This window comes from Pomacea canaliculata, linkage group LG3, assembly GCF_003073045.1.
Source record: "Pomacea canaliculata isolate SZHN2017 linkage group LG3, ASM307304v1, whole genome shotgun sequence".
Lineage (NCBI taxonomy): Eukaryota > Metazoa > Mollusca > Gastropoda > Architaenioglossa > Ampullariidae > Pomacea > Pomacea canaliculata.
Genome location: NC_037592.1, coordinates 14,227,828 through 14,243,383, shown reverse-complemented (window position 1 = coordinate 14,243,383; position 15,556 = coordinate 14,227,828). Strand labels below are relative to the sequence as shown.

General features: G+C 39.4%; 2 protein-coding genes across 3 annotated transcripts; one reads left to right on the top strand and one right to left on the bottom strand.

Moving 5' to 3' along the window:
- The first annotated feature begins 938 nt into the window (after positions 1-938).
- Positions 939-4,722, top strand: LOC112559338. Its single transcript, XM_025230487.1, has 3 exons — positions 939-1,088; positions 1,740-1,868; positions 2,731-4,722. The coding sequence occupies exons 1-3, from the start codon at positions 1,028-1,030 to the stop codon at positions 3,006-3,008; spliced, it is 468 nt and encodes a 155-aa protein (XP_025086272.1). The 5' UTR covers positions 939-1,027; the 3' UTR covers positions 3,009-4,722.
- Positions 4,723-4,950: 228 nt separating this feature from the next.
- Positions 4,951-10,216, bottom strand: LOC112560333 (zinc finger protein Eos-like). Of its 2 annotated transcripts, none has more exons than XM_025232128.1 (2): positions 9,239-10,216; positions 4,951-8,055 (listed from the first exon to the last, which is right to left on the bottom strand). In XM_025232128.1, the coding sequence occupies exon 2, from the start codon at positions 8,042-8,044 to the stop codon at positions 6,653-6,655; it is 1,392 nt and encodes a 463-aa protein (XP_025087913.1). In that variant the 5' UTR covers positions 8,045-8,055; positions 9,239-10,216; the 3' UTR covers positions 4,951-6,652. The 2 variants fall into 2 exon arrangements, with proteins under 2 accessions (XP_025087913.1, XP_025087914.1); XM_025232129.1 differs by lacking the exon at positions 9,239-10,216 and adding an exon at positions 9,055-9,139.
- Between the last annotated feature and the right edge of the window lie 5,340 nt (positions 10,217-15,556).

Below are 15,556 nucleotides of genomic sequence, written 5' to 3'. Positions count from 1 at the left end.
CGAAGATGTAGTCAAAGGGATATAACCTCTTATTTACCTTCGGAAAAGTTAAAAGATAACGGATTGTGCCACAAAATCCAGTAGTTTGGTAGCAGCTGGAGAGAGAACACTAACACTTTCAGTTCAAGACAAAAAGTAAAAGGTACGGAGACACTATTGCTAGATGAAAGGCTTTCAGAAATTTCAAACTGATACAGTAACGTCGGAAACAGGGGGCAAAGGTGAGTAGGTTGGGTGGGAATCTGCCTCCTCAAAAAAGATACTGAGGGGACTAGAATGTGAATGTCGTTCACTGTCAGCATGAGGTTCTCCTCCTCCTCCTCACACCGAGCATCTTACTACACCACTGCGATATACTGACATTTGCAATTAAAAGCGGGCGGTCACTGGATCCAGGTGGGCATTTGCACACTGACAAACCTTGCGGTAGGCGCGAAACACGCGATCAACATTACATTCGTCAGCATTCCGATTCGATCTTCGATCTGAACCACATTTTTGCTTTGGCATGCACCTAAACCATAGCGATCGTTAAAATATTATTATAGAACGATGATGATGGAGTATCGAGCTACACTTCACGTAGGGACAGTAACAATAACAAAATTTGTAAAGCGTAATTACGCGATCAGAAGGCGGTGACAAGTGAGTGTTTAACAATACTCGGCGAGAGTGTTTTCGAGAACTCCCTTTACTTTATAAACCACTTCCCCTCAGGAAATCACCTCGAGACATAATCACTTTCATACAAAAAACCAACCACCGCTTTAGCAGCCTTGTCACACACGGAATGGCGTACAAGTAAATCTTCACTTGTAATAACGAGAACTTGACTGAAGATCTTAAAATGTTTAACTACTCTGCTTTTTTTTCACTCGTCAGAAATATTCGTCATAAAAATGTTTAACCCGTACTCGGACAGGTACACTTACCCCGCTTTATCACCACAGCTACCCAGTAGTCTCCCTTGTGGATATGACAGAAGTAGGTCACCGCGCAGGTACGACAGGGTGACAGGTCGTTCGACATGGGGACGATAACAAAGATGTTTTTTCTGGTTTTGCTGGCCGCTTGCTTACTTCATCAAAGTACGTATATTGATTTGTATGAAAAGACGGAAATGTCTATTGTGTTTTTTGTTTGTAAAAGATTGACCTCATAGGGCGTTAAACTTAAAAGGTGTAAATCCAGGTGTGTCAAAGCGTAAGGTGTCTCATGCGGCCATATTGTTGTGGCATTCTTAGTCATTTCCGCATTCAGATAAAATGAAAACTAAGACCTTATAGATTTGTCAGACAAATGCTGATTTTCAGTTTGGTGATTAATTTATATGTGACGACCATCGATATACTTCATTGCATAAGTAAATAATGAAGTAAAAATTTCTGAGCCCCTACCTCAGAGTTAACTATTTCTGCTGTTTGGTTTCTTAATGAACTAGATAGTACTCATAAACATCCGTTTTCAGTTTAAACAAAGAATATACGGAAGTTTATAGTTTTGAAGAATATTACTTGTCGTTCTCTGTGTATGAATAAAAAGTACAGACTACCGTTGTTGGCTTTGTGTACAGTTTTATATACACTAATTTCGTATATATGTACCATTATAGACTCTGTTTCTTGGATCATTTCCTCTGTGGTTAGTAGTTAACTTTCAATAGGATCTCTCTCTTACATACATTAAAGAATGTACATTTTTACCTTCATGAAATGATGATTGGGTGGAAATTGTCACAGGTGCAGCAATTATGTGCCATCGCTGTTATTCTTCCTTTGGTGGATGCAGTGACCATGTGGTTTGGCGTATGTTTCCATGGCATGAATGTGGCAGTGAGTTTTGTGTCAAGGTTATTGAACAAGTTCCAGGTAAGTGTTGGCTCTAATGTTAGATCTCATATTTACAGCAGACAGTGATACACATTGAGTTTGTTAGCTCTTAAAAAAATGATGACAGTGATATTGCTACCATTGTGGTTATGAAATGTGCTCAGTTTGAAAAAAGGTCATAAACAATAACAGATACAGGGACCCCTTCCTTTCATTCCCCCTACCCCCCAAATGAAATCCACTTTCCTTACCCAAGTCATTCTTAAATTTGAATTTTCACTGGCTGACAAAAAAGAATGAATTTGATCTAGTGAAGGGAGTTAGGGTATTTGTCAGATCTGATAAAAGCAATTAGTGAAGAATGGCCACTAGGGTCACCTGCATTCCATGAATTAGCAGAATGAAGAACTGTATTTTTTCAAAAATTTTGGATATGTGACAGTCATTGTCTATGCACCAACCTTATGCTTCTTATCACAAACTTGTTACTGGACTGCTTGCAGATGATTTTTTTTCTAGTTAGCTTCTTAAATGAGGCTGGTGTATACAAAGCTTCCGGTTTAGTCACATTCATTGTTTAGGCTTTGCCGAGACTAACAGCGGAGAACTTCGCAAGAGGCTAAGAGTTGGTCTTGGCAGGCTGTCCACCTATACACCTCCGTATTCTTATGAAGTGACCCTACAATAACAGTTTGAAAGATATACACATTATCCTGTTTATACCCAACCTGACACTGATCTAGCACAAAAGTTTGGCATGTACATGGGGACTGGTCTTTATGTATCACATGATTCTTTCATAAAGATTTCCTCATGCAATAATTGGCACCAGCCTGATCACTAATCGCTATGCTGCTGAGAGTGTTTTTTTTAAATAGAATTTTATCATCTCATTTTTCAGGTGAAGAACCACGCTACCTGCGTGAGTGTGAACACATCCTTATGCAATCTGCACGTCACAGACTGCGAATGCCAATCATGCGCCGACATGGATACTGTCTACCTGCCAGAAAAAATGATCCTTTCAATCCTTTGGATTCGACAGACAGCCGTTTCACATACTGCTTTTGCAATGATTGGAATGGCTGCAACACAGCTTCATATTTACATTCTTCCTATCGCATCATGTTGTTCATTTCTTTGGTTGTTCCTGTTCTTTTGCGCCTGTTTAGTTCATGAGTCATAAACTGCTTAAAACTTTTGTAGAAATTAGTAGAAAAGAAACTTGATAGATAATTTCAGGAGAGATCACCATTTTAACTGCTGTGGTATCAGAACAAAAGTCTAACTACAGTCATGATTTAACTCTTTTTTTTAAATTACTTGCTATGATAAAAGTTTTGTTTACTAAGTTGCTGACATATCAAGTCTGGGACATTGGAAGTTGCAGTATACATATCATACTAAATATTAATTTTTTTATTCCACTCACATAAAGGAAAGTGTGATGATGGCAGCTTTCTTTCCTATAATAAAAACAATTTCAAAATGTAAAATCATCTCCTATGGACTTGATGCTAACTTTTCTTTACATCATTGGTGGAACAGTTTTATTTGAAGTGTGAGCTTAGATATTTTCGGCATACTGGGAGACTAAAATCAGTTCATATGCTTAAAACCTTCCTTAAATGTAATTCAAGGAGAGTTGCTTTAGTATTCTAATGACAATGACTTGGTCTGGCAAGCAACCACATATTGTGTCCGTCTACCTAGATCAGTAGTGCACAACATTTTTTCGCCTGAGGGCCACATTGGACATATCATAAAATCCCATGGGCCAGAACATGGCGGTTTTGCCAAATCATAACATTAAAAATGAATTTTGTTGTGTCTGATTAAATCAAGCAGGCGGATGTGGCCTGCGGGCCATAGGTTTGGCACCCTGGACCTAGATTATGTAATTATTTACAAACTTGTATAAGGACTGATTACATTTGTTTAAAAAATACTGTGTCTATAAAACTGGGGAGTTGTTTCTGTAGCAAATATGCAAACAGGAATGGGTGGGTAGGTTGGGGGAGGGTGTGTGTGAGAGAGAGAGCATGAATATGTAGACACAATAGTGCCTCTTTCACACAGTTCAATTAGTTCCCTTGGGTTACTAAGACTGGCTGTGTGCATTCTGCAGCATGAAAAAAGAAGTTTGAGAGTTATCTGTTCACTGTTGAATGTCATCTTTTGTTTAATAAAATCTTTCTTGAATTCACTGACATAACCTTGCGCTGTACATAAACCATTCGTATTTCATTAACTACTCATACATGTATTTTTTTAATGTGCGTGTTATTGTTTCTCTGTTTTACCCCTAAAGGTGATCTGATTCAGATACTTCGAATATTTAAATATTCTGGTAAGGAGTTTATTAGTCGGCACTGGCTAAAATTAACAGCACATAAAGCTTGCAGTTGCTTAACTGCCTACAAATGTTTTGAGACTTTTTATCTTCAGTTCAGATCAGTGACCAACAGCAACTCTTTGGTGAAATCCACTTTACCTGTTGTAGCCAATTTTTATAGAATATTGGGGAAAATTTTGTTTAGGCTATACTATCTGTATATAGGCAGGGCTTTTGTTGGTAAGCGGCCTTAAAATAATGAGCTTGATGTCAGAAGCGTGGTGGTGCCCGCTGATCCGTCAAAAGCTACTGTGATCTTGAGAGCATTTAACTTGATAGTAAGGCAGAGTTGTTGTACAATCCGTGATGCAAGCATCTACCACTGTGTTTTGATTTGGACAATTTTTTCTAGTACAGATTAATACTTACAGGTGTCAAAAATTATGTCTAGAGTAAGAATCTTCAGAACTGCTCGACTGAAATGGACCTTTCGGAATGAAATTATTTTACCTGTTTTGTATCATAATTTGTAATAAAGATTTTCTATATATTTTCTCAGCTTCTCAGACTTGATTTCTTTGTGATTTTGTGTGGTGAACAGAAGGCCATGTCAGATGAAATTAGTCAAGAAGATATCATCTGTATGTCTTACATGATCCAGTTAAAGGATTTGCAATAGAAAAATGCAAAACACATAGATGCATTAAAAAGCGATTGTGCATTGGCTCATGGGAAAAGGTGGGTGCACAAACTGATTCACCCTTTGCATTCCCTGATTCACCCGAATACCGTACACAAACTTCCTTTATTAAAAAATCATTTCTAGAATAAGTATATGCCAGTATTACTATTGGCAACTTAAACAACTCCGTCTACTTTCCAAAAAGTTTTCTGAAATGTAGCATGCCATACAATTTACACAAATCTGGACTATAAACGAAGTTTGCTTAATAAACGGCTTGATTGCTGTGGAACTATTCTTCTCGGACACTAAAATATTACAAAGTCAAAGATTTTGCATAATTCATTTTGTAAGTTAGAGTTATTTATATAAAGACAATGTCATAACAAATAAAGTAACATTAAAAGTGTTACTTATTCACAGTTATAATTACTGCCCTGAGTAACATGCTAAGTATGCTATTTGCCACACAACCATGTTAACACAAAGGCATCAACACTTTCCTTCATAGATCTAGAGTAACAAGGATTTTTTTTTTTTTGCTGCTAAGGTGATTTATAATGATGCAAACTAATTGCTAAATGATATTTCAATGCTGCTTTTTTCTAAAGGGAATGAAATTTGTAGGCCTTGCTAAACATTAGCTCTTATACTTAATGCTATGCCCATGTTAAATATCAAGAATTTAGCGTAATGGATTTGAAGAGTTTGCAGAATTAAAATGTTAATGAATGCTAGAGGAAGATGACTACACATGCAGCTGAAAGATGAAATGTAGGCTACCAGTTATATGTACAACATTAAATTTGAAATATATTGCTGTTGTCAAAGCCATTGGAGTGAGAACTAGTATACATCTTAGTCCTAAATAACATTGACAAAAAAGAACTAAGGGAACACTCGTAATACAAAGCTGAATCTGACTTCCTGACAAGAAGCATGCAATAGTTAACCTACATCCTATCCTACAACAGTGTAAGTGATACAGGTGTCAAGAGCTGGTGACGGATATAATGATTACATTGGGGATGGAAGTGAAGAAGAAATACATGTATCAAAAATAAAGTGATAGACAGGCCACCCTAATTATTAATGTTGAGCACAACATTGAGAACAGTTACAGATGCATTATCCTAACCTGGATTCAAAGTTTAGCCTTTCACATTCTGTCAGATTCTAATGTCTTTATTTTGTGCTCATATCAAGGAAATGAGAGGTAATCCCAATGTTTCATAGCATTTAAACAATATTGTACTTTTGAATGCACTTATATTTATCTTTATTTCAAGTTTTTACTTCTGACTGGCTTTTACTGTTCCATTAATAAATGTTCAGATCTGCAGCCACAATGTTACCATGCTGAAAATCTAACACATACTAATGTTTGTTAGCTTGGAATCAAAGCATTTTAAATCTGAATTTTGTAGTCCAGAACAGGATCAGTGGCTGATTATTCTAACTACCTCCCTTTGATCATCAACTGGCAGTTATCTACAGTTGTGATGTAGTACTTGCAACATAGAGATGTTATTTTATCAATTTATTATTCATAATAATTTTTATGATAATGCTTTTGAACTTTCTGCATTAATTGCCATTATCAATGTACTATAAAAAAACCATAAATAACAAAAAATCTGAATGAGCAAAACATTCTAAAACTAAATCAGAAAGTTGAAATTTTCAGATAACAGTCTCACTTAAAAAAAATGTCTCAAGTGAAGAAAAATATTAAGAAAATTGAATGCATCCAAAGGGTACATTTTTATGTAAATGATAGTAAAACAAAAGCACAAAGAAGTGCTATCAGCGATGTTCATTGAGAAAGTGTGCCGTAAAATCATATTTGTCCTGCAGCATCTTTCCACACTGGTTACAGCAGCGCAAATCATTTTTATCATGCATGTTGCGATGAATATGATACATGGCAGCATCCTGGAAAATGATGCAGCAGAACTCACACCTGTGTATATCAGGCCTCGATGTTAGGTGGTTCAGCAGCTCTTCTGGTGTGAAGTTGACTAATGTTATACGATTATTGGCTCTTCCCAGAGATGACAAAGATGGGACGGAAGACTGGATCTTTTCAGCAAACGTTCCATGTCTAGCAGTGCAGCTGTCTTTTGGGGAAACCCTTGTGGGAAGCAGAGACTGATTTGCTGGCACAGGGCCTTGAATTTGCTCATCAGAGCATTTCCCATTCTGATATGGTAGCTGTGATCTGTCGCTAGAAAAATCTTCTGAGCTTTTACCTTGCCTGCCATTGCTGTTGAAGCTGTTGTGGTTGTGATTTGATGACATCTCCTCAAGCATGTCACTACCATTTATAAAGTTTCTCTGCCCATCATTATCATCTTCAGAAGGTGGAATCATGGCAGTTTCCCCTATAGCACAGCTATCATTGTCAACACGTCTAATGAAGGCTGGCTTCCTTCTGTGTGTGGATGAGGCTGGCATGTATGTTGCTGACATGCTTCCTGGAGCTCTCATGTCTTCATTACCTGATGTGCCTGGCACTTCGTTTCCTGAAAAGCTATCATTGGTTCCACTCTCTTCATGATCATGATTAACATCAAAAGGGTGTCCCACATTGGCATTGCTTGGAACAGAAATTTCAGCCAACTGCTGAATCAATGCTTGCTGGCTGAGGGACTGGAGGTAGTTGATGTCAGGCTTTTGATCAGCAAAACTGCAATCATCGGCATCAAGACCACTTCCTGCAGCAGCAAAGGCAGCAGAAGCAGCTGCAGTAGCAGAGGCAGCTATGGCATGAGCAGAGCCTGAATGCATGTCAGGTGTGACAGCATTACTGGTCACCAGATTTGAGTTCCGGCTGCTTGGTGACTGGTGCATGCAGGGCAAGTGGGCATCAAAACGGTGTTTCTGAGAGAACCCTGTATTGCACAAGACACAGAAAAATGGTCTGTCACCAGCATGGACCCGCTTGTGGCTGTTGAGATGAGATGACTGAGCAAATCGTTTGTGACAAACGTGACAGGAGTATGGCTTCTCGCCAGTGTGTGTTCTCTTGTGAATGTTGAGGTGGGCCTTCTGAGTGAAGCGTTTGTGACAGATGTGGCAGGAGAAAGGCCGATCCCCAACGTGAGTTTTCTTGTGCTCCACCAGTTCGCCATAGGTTGGAACAACCTTGCTGCAGTAATTACACATGTGCGTCGCTTGTCCATAATGCCCATCCATGGCTTTTCAGTCTGCGCAGTAAAGCAAACAAGTGAGAAGTTTTGGCCATCATGTTTTGTGCAGCTGACAAAAACTATAAAACAGTACCTGATGTTTAATGACATGAAGAAAAAAAATTCACATTACTTTTTTAAGTGATAAGGTTTCTTCCGTGAATTGCTCACATTTATGCCCTTTTTTACTTCTCTCATAATGCTAGTCATGCATGATTTTGCTTCAGGTCTTTATATATCTCCCTGATGTCTTATTTTTTTGTGACTCATCTGTACATGAGGCTTCTTTGTGAAAATGGGTGTTTCATAAAAATTATTATTACTAATATTATTAATTCTGAGATTAATTTGCTGAATTATGGGCGAACGTTACTTTAAAATGCTTCTACAAAGAAATCCAAGTCAGTAAAACTGAAAATTTTTATGCTAAAAAAAAACAAAACATAAAACAATTAAATTTTCAGATTTATAAAATTCTGCCTGTACCATGCTTAGAGACTACGTCTGAACATGAATACGTTAATCGTTTCTAAGGAGGAAAATTTAGTGCAATTTTGCAAACGTATACATGGGCCCAAATGTTGCGTTTTACCTTTGGGCAACAGATAATGTTACTTTTCATTTGTGTAACAAACGCTCAGTGGCAGAGAGATAAAAATATCATCTGTTCATCTCGATAACACTGTCGAAGCGAAGAACCTTAACTTCAATCAGCTACTTTAATATGATATTATATATATATACTGTATAAAATTTGAAATTAATAAACTGAGATCTTCTGAAGTCTTTAATTGTATTACTCCCAACATCCGAAGAGTTAACTGTATTTCTCGCTTTTTTCCGCAACACCGCTGTTATCCAAGGGACGCTACCCACGAGCACCGCTTTCAGACAAAGACAATTACACTATTTTATTGCAGAGATGAAGTGAAAAAAGCAGCTCCCTCGATCGGGGTCATAGACTACACAATCTTCGTTTGACTTGCTCTTTTCTCATCTTCACAGAATGATGGCTACCTCGTGGTGAATCTCATTTATATGCAGATCAGCTTCATCAGCAGCACAGCGCAGTCGCCATTTTGACACTGGTTGTGCAGAAGTGACTTGACTACACCCGGACAAATGCTCAGCAGGCAACACAACGGAAAAAAACCGTAACATTTACTCTTATTACAGTGTTTTTTCTAAAGTTAAAGTTTACCTTTTTTGACGGGTTGAGACTGGAAAATAGTTCAGTCAATAACTTTAGTGAATCAAAAGCTCCTGCTCGGCGTCATCGTTTTCGTCATCATTATGATCATCATCATCGACAGCTAACGATACGCGCTGCCGCCTAGCGGCGTGCCTCATAAGCACCGGCTTTACTGTTATTAAGACTATAGTTCCCAATCTGTAGAAGTGTAAACAAAAGAGAGAGAGATGGGGCTTGTAAAAACTTTTTTTTTTTTCTGTTGGTTTTGTTTCAGTTGATATTTTCCTATGGCAATTAAGTTTCACTTGTATCTATGTTTTTCTCTTTCTATATAGTTACCCATTGCTCCAGACGACACAGAGAAAGGCTAGCTGGGAAGGGTAATTGCTCCCAGCTTTTGCCTTCATTTGTACCCGATAATTACTACCCTCCAGAGAATATAAGGGCCGGCAAATCTGAACAGCAGTTGGGGAACTTTTTCAGTGTGCGGTGATCATGCCTGGCTCACTCGAATGATAGCAGCAATTAAAGTCTAGCCGTTTATATTACTGCTCCGGCATCAAACAGCCACTTTAACACGTGCTTAAATACTTAATAAAAGACAGGCTTTAGACGACGAGGGTAATGATCAAATCGACAAAATAGGAGAAACATAGAACACGAGTGCGAAATATGTAAGACCATAATAAATTGTTAAATCGACGTGTCTGCAAATCTTTCTTTCTCACTCTCTCGCATTTCTCTTTCTCTCTCTCTCTCAAACACACACACCTGCCACTAATACACTTATACGAAGGAACAGAAAAGCTGCATAAGGTCTGGAGAATGAGAGAAAAAAAACCTATAAAATTTGTCAAGAAGATTTTAGTTTTAATACAACCATTGTCATAGTAATATTTTAGTGTTTTGTGATGTTTCATCATATTTAGCACCTACACGAAATTGTTAAATGTTAACGATAGCAATAAACGATGCCATCTTCAACCTTTGAAATTTCTATAAAAATGTAAAATGTGCCCGTTGACACCTCTCTTTTTTATTGTGCTTTCTTTACCTACATAGTTTTCTTTCTCACTGTACTATCGGCTACGATTATTTTAGTTGTATATTTTCCTGGTCCCTGTAAATGCTGAATGAAAACAGCAGTGTCAGATTAATTGATCGCTTTGTGACCCTCACCTTTGTGACCCTCGCCTGTGCCATAATTTACAGCTGCCGGACCGGTGGTGTGGCTGGGACATAAATAGTAGACGATCACGCCGACCTCAGTCCGACACATTTGATGTGAAAGAAGCTTTTGTAGTTGTTTTTTTTTTTTTTTAGCCTTCGCTAACATCTTTGTTGTCTGTTACCGTAAATCAAAGGCAAGACAGTAGTGTGAATACAAAAACTAACATAGAAGAAACTTGTAACGCTTTGAGAATTAGGAGAGAATGAATCTGCGGCGCGGCTGGATCCCTTACGTCCATTGCAGCATACATGGAGCGTTTACTTGGACAATAATGTCATTGTGGGGATTAGCTGAGAGACAAGTATGGAGATCAGCCTGCTGTATACGGATGTACAGCTGATAACTGCTCCGACTACCTTACTATGCACGAGGAAGCCCACGCCGTACTCGTGTCTGGCGTCCTTCCTACTGTGCTACAGTTTGTGGCCTTCGTCAGTTGTTCCCCAAATCTGATCTCCGCCCGTCCCGCAGTGTCCCACCGGTACCGTTCTAGCTCGTGGGTGCAATTGTAGCACTTTGACGCAGTGTAATGTACAGACATTCCACCTGCCTGTGGATGCTCTCTCTTTCAACTTGATGTCTGCTTTGGTTCCTGTTGCATATCTTTTCCCTGACAGTAGAGCTGCTGGAGGACCGTCTGGAGCCAGTAGCATAGCCTTCGGGCGTTAGCTGCATGGCCAACATTCGGCAGTCAGCTAAACTGTTTGTAAATTGCGAGTTCATCCAGCGCTAGCACCTAGAGTTGCTCTCAGCACACGGCGCAGGCACCCCGTGCTGCACGGCACCAGAGATTTATGTCGCAGCTAGTCCTAAGGGCCAAGTCTGTCGTAAACTGTGGTAAACGTAAGAAGTAGGACTTTCGCGAGTGTCGTAAAGAATTCTGTCGAAGACAAGTGGCTTGTGAACAATCTTATTGACTGTGCCCCGCCCCCCCCCCCCCAAAAAAAAATCCACCACGCCCATCATCTCCCGTTTTTTGTTTGTTTTGCAATTGCAGTTCTCATTTTTTTATTATTAAGCGCTGGGTAGTGAACATCCTCCCCCATCCTACTCTAACATATTTACCTCTACTCAGTTATGGGCTGTCAGCCAAAAAAAAAAAAAAAATAGTGGAGTTGTGGGGGGGTGTTTCAGAGCAGCGGCTTGTGGTGACTGGATTCTATTCGGCAGACTCCGCAAAGAAAGTGCCGATAGGGTTACCATATAGTGTTAGCTGTATTGGGGTATCGTTGCCTCTCATGGGAGTCAGTATCGTGAAAACGAAGAGAAGCATATTTTAAAACTTATGGAAACACTGACACTGAATCCCCATATGTATATCTAGTCCTTGCTTTTGTGACCCTGTGTGAGCTACATGGGCATTGTTCCATTGTTTGCCTTCCATTTAGGCTGCCTGAGGATGATGATGATGTTAGAAGTATTAATGTTACTCCAAGTGTGATTTTTTCACGTTTGGGAAGCTTATACTCCTTTGGTGATGACCAAACAAAGTGCACACGTTTAGTCGTGAACACACATTTTTGACAAGCGAATAATGCCCCGTGTGTATGTGTGTACATCTTTGTTTACAATTAAAAGCTTCTTAAGTATGAAAGGTTGTACATTAGTAAGAATCTTTCTGTGGTGTTTGTAATAACAACGTGTGAAGACTAGAACCCCGCTGTCCCCTTCCGCCCCCATATTTTTGACTAGTAGAATGCGCGCAGGAGGAGGGAGATTGTGTTTTTGACACGTTCTTACTACATTCGCCACAGGGAGTTTATTATAAATTTTTCACTCAAGTGTGCATATTGCCCTGTTGTGATATACAAGAGCAGCGGATGTTTTGAAGTGGAAGTGGAGACCCCTTACTGTGGCATGTCAGTGACTACACGAGTGATCAGTTGGAAAGTGGGTAACACCAGTTATGCCGTCTTCTCTCCATTGGCAAGGAACCCCAGCCTAGTGTCACACACAACACTGGGACAACAAATATCGGAGGCGTGAACAAGCACCCAAAGAGCGTCACCTAGCTGTAGCTTTTGCGCGACCTTAATCCGTTTTGTTTTACCATGTTCGAAGGTCACAAGTATGGGGTCCACTTTTAAATTATAATTTTTGTGCAACACACGCATGATCACTCAGAATGTGTCTTTACCTACAGGTAAAAGCAAAATGTCTTTCCCACCCACCTCTGATGTGTTCTGATAGGTCAGTGAGTGATGTATGCACTTCGCACGCACACACACGTTCGGAAACAGGCAATACACACACTATAGAACACACTATATTCATTCACGCATATCTCAACAATGCTATCTGACGGTGCCGGATGATTTTCGTCTCCTATCATGCCAATCCTAAATGATCGGGTTAGTACGCACAGCAGGGCACGTAATCGCCACCACCACTGGGACAAAACGTCACTAACAGTTTCTGGAGAGATAAACGCTGCAGTGGTGCCCACCATGACGCCTTTTTCACTCGCTCGCTCGCCCTATGTTCCCACTTTCTATCATATTACGCCAGTGCCGAAATTTGTTTTGCGTAGTATATAAATTATTTTTTGGAATTACCGCCAACAAAACTTGTGGATTTGCCTGTAACCACACAGATCCCCCTCTTTCCCCCTCCCAATACACACTTATTTGACTCTTGCTTCATTTGTTAATAGGGTAACTCCTCCTGCTAGCGTTGAACTTGTGTTCACATTGTGGGTAGAAAATTACTGATTAGCACTCCTAAGAAAACCAGTGAAGATATCCTACAGCTTCATCATGCTGTCAAAGGTCATAACAGATGATGACTGGTGTCAAGTGTTCAGGTGACCAACGAGATATTTTATCGGGTGACTGGCGTGTTCGGCTTCAAGGCCATGGTTATCGACATATTAAGTGGTTTTTTTGTTTTGTTTTTTTTATCATGAAAAGCAGATCGTTTTCCGTTACCCTTCCATCGCATTCCACAACGCCTAAAAGCGACAAAGTACACTTACAATTTTCTTGATAGTTTTGCCATTCCACTTGTAGTTATCTTGCAAGTTTTAATTAATAGTTTTGTTTGCGCGGGTTCATGTGTATTCATGTCGCTAGACATGTAAATAGTTCCCACTTTGTTTACTGTGTACTCCTGTCGCTAGATCGCGGCCTTGGGAGGTAGTTTCGCCGGCTTTGAGTAATGCGAAGAGTTTAAAATGGCATAGCACAAGAGATTAACAGGGATTAGCTGGATGTGAGATCTAACAGGCTAGTAAAAATAAAATAAAATGAAACCGCTTTAAGTATAATCACAGTAACACTGCATTACCGCCACTGTTAGGGTGAACCCTCCCAATAAAACTGACATAAGCACTATTTTGTCTACACAAGCAACAATGAGGGTCTTTTGCTTCCTATGGCAACATTCAATTAGCGCCTAGCAGGTTTCTTAGTGCCGTGTGCATACCAGTTAAGGGGGCGAGCGTATCTACGTAGCTTGGCTTATAGCACGGACGTGTATAGGTGGATTTCTTTCTGTCTGCCGAGACCAACGCTTAACCTCTTGCGAAGTTCTCCGCTGTTAGTCTCGGCGAGCCTAAATGAATGTGACTAAACCGGAAGCTTTGTAGTCTCCTGCCTCGTTTTAGTAGTTAACTGAAAAAAATCGTTAGCCAGAAGTCCAGTCATACAAGTTCGTGCTTATAGCGTTCTTTCACCGTAGGCATCATCTACGAGCTTCACGATTTCAGCTTCATTGACCTGGATGAAGAGCGATTTGAATCAAAGAGAATTTTTGAGTCACATATGATTTTCGACTTTTAAAGTGGAATGAAAAGTTTGTTTCTCTGTGTAAAGCTTTATGCAAGATAGTATTTCAGAAAAGGGAGTGGAATACTCCCTTTCCCTTCCGTTCTCTAGGTACACGCGCACAAACAGGTGCACAGAAAGACGTCAACAACACAAGTGTTAGGTTTGTATATGAGCTCGTGACAAAAGTTCGACCCCTAAAATGGGCTAAGTGTCCGTAAACATAATTTTAATACTTAAAAAAATAGTTATTGAAATTATGAGGCATGAAGTGTCCATAAATGTAGCTAAAAAGGTAACCACTCATCAAGTTCTTGTGCTTGTAAAAAGTTGACATGTTTCAGAGTGCCGGTGAAATTTTTCGGTCGTCACCATTGGAAAAGTCTGTCCGTTTCCAGCAAAATATGTACATTGCTGTCAATCTGTTCGTGTTTCTGAGATTCTAAGCAGATATTTAATACCATTAGCGTTCGCACAGCCATTTTTTACACACGACTTCTATCGTCTGCTAGCGATTATCTCGGTGATCAAAGTTACCGAGATTTGGGGACGAAGTACGGTAACGACAGTAAGTATGAATTCAGATTGCACTAACTTTTTGCAGCAACATGCTGACAAACACTCTGTGTGTGGACATTGTACAGCTTTGTGAGGTGACAAGCTTCAGTGCATCCTGAATGTTTGAAACTTCCTAGTGTGAATAGAATTGACGTCACACGTGACAAAGCCTTGACCCCCCATTTGTTTTTCGTCGGCGATGACGCAATGTTCGCATTGAAACACAAAACATGTAAACAACAACACACAGAAGGTCAGTATTATCACAAGTATCTCCTGAGACCTTTATTTATCCATTGATGTAGTTTCAGGTTCAACCAAGTTAAAAAAAAAAAGATGCATTCAATCTAAGCTCACATTCATACGTTTACGTTGTCAATAGACAATATATTAATGTGGTCTGTGTATAAACGTGACGTCACGAGTTTAACCTCTTGCTGTGCATGCCGATGTTTACAGGTGTATACTTTGAGAAAGAGACATTAGGTTATTTTCTCAGATTTGAGGAAATCAAAACCTGGGTAGTATTATCTTGCTCATAGCAGTCATTAGAAAAAAAAAATGCACCCAATGACTTCGAAGAAAACAGAATGTGTTTGAAGAGAGCTTTATACATGACCAGTCACTCTGTCTGAAAGTGCTTTTTTATTGTTGTTTTCTTTAAACTTGAAGATGCAGCTAGAAAATGTAAGTAGCTGATACTTAATTGTGAGTTCCTTGACTACTAAAGGTCAGGAGATACAAGTTGAACAGATCTAATAATAGACAAGGAAT

Coding starts and splice junctions, on each gene's coding strand:
- LOC112559338 (XM_025230487.1), top strand. CDS start 1,028: ATGGGGACGATAACAAAGATGTTTTTTCTGGTTTTGCTGGCCGCTTGC. Junction 1,089..1,739: donor CGCTTGCTTACTTCATCAAA/GTACGTATATTG, acceptor AAATTGTCACAG/GTGCAGCAATTATGTGCCAT. Junction 1,869..2,730: donor GGTTATTGAACAAGTTCCAG/GTAAGTGTTGGC, acceptor CTCATTTTTCAG/GTGAAGAACCACGCTACCTG.
- LOC112560333 (XM_025232128.1), bottom strand. CDS start 8,044: ATGGATGGGCATTATGGACAAGCGACGCACATGTGTAATTACTGCAGC.